Source organism: Pygoscelis adeliae, unplaced genomic scaffold, assembly GCF_000699105.1.
Source record: "Pygoscelis adeliae isolate BGI_AS28 unplaced genomic scaffold, ASM69910v1 Scaffold314, whole genome shotgun sequence".
NCBI classification, from domain to species: Eukaryota; Metazoa; Chordata; class Aves; order Sphenisciformes; family Spheniscidae; genus Pygoscelis; species Pygoscelis adeliae.
In genome coordinates, this window is record NW_008824668.1 from 1,671,580 (window position 1) to 1,675,975 (window position 4,396).

General features: G+C 48.5%; 1 protein-coding gene across 1 annotated transcript in view; it reads left to right on the forward strand.

Annotated features, from left to right (window-relative positions):
• The window catches only part of FERMT2 (fermitin family member 2), a 52,866-nt gene extending 51,201 nt beyond the window's left edge, over positions 1–1,665 (forward strand). Inside the window, 2 exon segments of the mRNA XM_009322944.1 lie at positions 1–21; positions 1,386–1,665. The exon segment at positions 1–21 is cut by the window's left edge and continues 24 nt beyond it. Coding sequence (XP_009321219.1) covers positions 1–21; positions 1,386–1,559 — 195 coding nt within the window. The 3' untranslated portion in view covers positions 1,560–1,665.
• The last annotated feature ends 2,731 nt before the right edge of the window (positions 1,666–4,396 follow it).

Sequence of the window (4,396 nt, forward strand, 5' to 3'; positions counted from 1 at the left end):
GTGAACTGGGAGATTAAAATGGTGAGCCGGTGTTTTGCACCTCGGCCGCTTCCCCCGCTCCTGTTACGTGAGGCGGATGCTGCTCTCGGGGGTTTTTTTAAGTTGACTTTGTAAGTCGGCTTTTAAAGAGTTAGGTTTTCACATCAGTTTTCTAAAGCGTGTCCCATCCGGCTGCGTTAACGTAATACAGCTTCTCCTCCTCCCTTTTGCACCCTCCTTGGAGATCTAGCAGAGCTTGTCCTAACCGCTGGTAGACTTGAGTATGACCCTTAAAAAGAAGTAAAAAAAAAAAGGAATCTTTCTTTAACGCAGCCAACGCTTAATGCGTAACGATTTTCTCTGGTCCCTGAACACCCACTCAAAGGCAGCTAAATAAAATCAAACTTCAGAACTGGTGCTCAGGCTTGATCCTAACCAGTACCATAAATGTACTGGGCCTTATCCGTACTAAAATTCATTTTATCTGCAGTACAGCTCAGACTTCCATGCAAATAATCAAAAGCAACAGCAGACCCTTCACTAGGCTCCGAGACGGGCTTTTACCACGCCGCTACGTTTGGATGCACCAACTTTTTGTGGTCCTTTTTGGCACAACACCCAATGCAAATCGCCAGGGATACGCGAGGGCTGTTCTCCTGCGGTTTGCGGCTCGTTAAGAGTTGCTGGAGAAATTATTCAGCTTCCCCTCTGCCTCGGAGTCTTTGTTTTGACCCACTTGCAAGCCCCGATACCCCAATTATTCGGCTTGGATACCCTGCTGGGAATCCCCCTCCCTCCCGCAGAGCTATCAGTGACGGGGGGGACAAAAAAATAACGGGCATCAATAAATGGACAGTCTATTCAGTCACTCCAAAACGAGCTCACCCAGCTCCCAAAAAGCATTTCTGCAGCCAAACTTCAACTTACAAAACCAGAATACGCTCGCAGGGAAAACTGGAAAGAAATTCCAGCCCTCGACAGGTCCGTGCCCGGTCTCTGTTTCACTTGAAGCAAAGGGGACGTCGCCACGTGCTCACCGCCGAGAGGTGCAAACGCGCTGGGGAATTATCTCTGAGTCACGGGAGATTAAAAGGTTTAATGATAATTAAAACAAATAAATGAAAAATTAAATAAAAAATACAATCATTTTAAAAAGCAATAAAAGGTATGTCTGTATCTGAACGTTTTAACAAGAATCACTGCATCATAGAATCGTAGAATACCTCAAGTTGGAAGGGACCCATAAGGATCATCGAGTCCACGTCATCATTTACATCGCTGGTTTTTGCTTAGAGGCATCCGCTTTAACGGAAGAGAAAAATGGGGCAGAAAGGAAGAGCTTGCGTGAGTGTAACTCCTTCGGGAAGGCGCCGGTGAGGCTAACCCCTGTGGTTTTTGCCCTTCAGGTGACGGTGGAGTTTGCAGACGACGTCCGGGTGTCCTTCATTTGCACGGAGGTGGATTGCAAAGTGGTTCACGAGTTCATCGGCGGCTACATCTTCTTGTCGACGCGAGCGAAAGATCAGAATGAGAGTTTAGATGAAGAGATGTTCTACAAACTGACCAGCGGTTGGGTGTGAGGCCCACGTACTGTACACAGAGAGGAAACCCCATGGCCATATTAATATTTAACTTTAAAAAGCTGTTCTTTGAAATATGCTGCTTAATAAAGTAAGCTTGAAATGTATCTTTTTTTTTTTTTTATCATGAAAATTTTTGCATTACCAGACCAGTTAATCTGTGTGCACTAATGAGCACTTCTGTTAATTCGCTATAACAAGACGGTGTCTGGGCCGGGTGATCGTGCCGCTGGCCTTTAGATACAGAATCTGATGGGCAGATCAGGATAAGATTTGACTGACTTACAATAGCCAATTTTCTAAGAGAACTCTAAGCCATCTTCTTGTAAAGCCATCCAGGGCTTAACCTATATGAAGTCTATTTATCATGTTTAATGCATGAGTGTTTTCTTTCTTTTTTTTTTTTTTGTGTGTTTTTTTATTCTGTACATTTGACCTGTTTTGAAGTTGTCCTACCCACCAGTAGAATTGCCATCTCTCCTTTCACACTACGTGCACCGGGACTGCTACAGGTGCCTGACATGACTTTGAAGATAGTTGCGTGTGGCCTTGAAGACGATCTTCTGTTAGTCTGTTATAGCTTGGTTTTATTTGTTAACTTGCCTTTTGATAATCATTTATATTGTCTTCTTTTTTTTTTTTTAATTTTATTTTATTTTTACACCATATTGTATTATGACACTTTTAGTATTCACCAGCATAGTCACTGTTCTGCCTATGATATGCAAACTTTTTCATTACAATATGAAGTAAAGGTCTATGAAGTATAGGTTTTGTGTAACTAATGTAAAAAACACAAATTTTATAAAATTGTACAGTTTTTTTAACTAGTCTCACAAGCCAGCTAGAATATTGCATAGATCTGGTGTATCAGCATTAACTATAGTATGCCTGTAAGGGGTAAGGGGAGTAACCAAGAAACAAAATAACCCCAAAAATCCCAATTTCAGTCCAGTAAATTTTTATCTTAAGTTAAATAGGATTTCAGAGCAGCGCCACAACACCCTTGATAACTGGTACCTGGGGCCAGGACCTCCCCGTTCGTTAAGCCAGCGCAGCGTTAACGCTAACGGGGAGCCATCTCCCACCACCCCCCCCCATGCCAAGGAATAACCAGTGTTGCGTTCCTGTAGTCTGTGGTTTCAAGACTATGTACAAATGCATTTTATTTTAAATAAAAGTCGAATCTTTTATTTAATATTCAGCTGCCGCTCCTGGTTTTTGTGGTTCAACTGTGCTAACGGCAGGGCCGTAAGTAGCTCCCGTATGATACAGCCACCCCCTGCCACCGTGCCAGCCCGGCGCTCCATCCCGCTGCCTTATCCCGAGCTCGCCAAAACAAAATACCGCCAAAAAACAAAGCAAAATAGAGGGATGGGGCAGGAGAGTCCAAGGCAGCAGCGTTGGCCCCCATCCCTGGCCAGGCAGGCAGCGGGGAAGCAGCCCCGGGGTTGCGGGGAAGGATGCTGCTCGTATGCAGTCAGTACCCTGCCGTCACCTAATTTGAAAGCTGATGATGGGGCGCTGGGGTGTAAAACAGCCTCGGCACACTGGGCTCAGCTAGAATCGTAGAATAGAATCGTTAAGGTTGGAAAAGACCTCTAAGATCATCGAGTCCAACCGTCAACCCAACACCCCCATGCCCACTAAACCATGTCCCTCAGCGCCTCATCTACCCATCTTTTAAATACTTCCAGGGATGGGGACTCAACCACTTCCCTGGGCAGCCTGTTCCAATGTTTAACCACTCTTTCAGTAAAGACATTTTTCCTCACGTCCAATCTAAACCTCCCCTGGTGCAACTTGAGGCCGTTTCCTCTCGTCCTTTCGCCAGTTACTTGGGAGAAGAGACCGACCCCCACCTCGCTACAACCTCCTTTCAGGTAGTTGTAGAGAGCAATGAGGTCTCCCCTCAGCCTCCTGTTCTCCAGGCTAAACAACCCCAGCTCCCTCAGCCGCTCCTCAGCAGACTTTTTCTCCAGACCCCTCACCAGCCTCGTTGCCCTTCTCTGGACACGTTCCAACATCTCAACATCCTTCTTGTAGTGAGGGGCCCAAAACTGAACACAGGATTCGAGGTGCGGCCTCACCAGTGCCGAGTACAGGGGCACGATCACTTCCCTGCTCCTGCTGGCCACACCATTTCTGATACAGGCCAGGACGCCGTTGGCCTTCTTGGCCGCCTGGGCACACTGCCGGCTCATGTTCAGCCGGCTGTCGACCAGCACCCCCAGGTCCTTTTCCGCCAGGCAGCTTTCCAGCCACTCTTCCCCAAGCCTGTAGCGCTGCATGGGGTTGTTGTGACCCAAGTGCAGGACCCGGCACTTGGCCTTGTTGAATCTCATACAGTTGGCCTCGGCCCATCGATCCAGCCTGTCCAGGTCCCTCTGCAGAGCCTTCCTACCCTCGAGCAGATCAACACTCCCGCCCAACTTGGTGTCGTCTGCAGTTACGTCGGTGAGAAGGAAAATCGATCTATTTGCAAGTTGGGCTTAAAACATTGTATTTCAGCCTTTCAATCGGCAGTGAAATGAAATTGGGTTTGTCTCCAGGGAGGCCCCTCGACCCACTGCCCGTGGAGCAGGGGCTCGGCAAGCAGCGGAGATGCTGCGGCTGCATGGGAATGGGGGTTCTGCCCGGGCAGAGGCGCCTGCGAGGGATTCACCCCCCCACTCGGCACCACCCCGCTGCTCACCGGGAGAGCTCCGTGCCAAAAAAACGCCCCGAGAGAGGGGCCGGGGATGCTGCTTGGCCACGTCTGGTCCAGCTCCCAGCTTCAGGTTATCCCGCCCTGACACGGCCCAGCCGCAGCAGGGCCGGAGGGGGGGGAGGGGGGA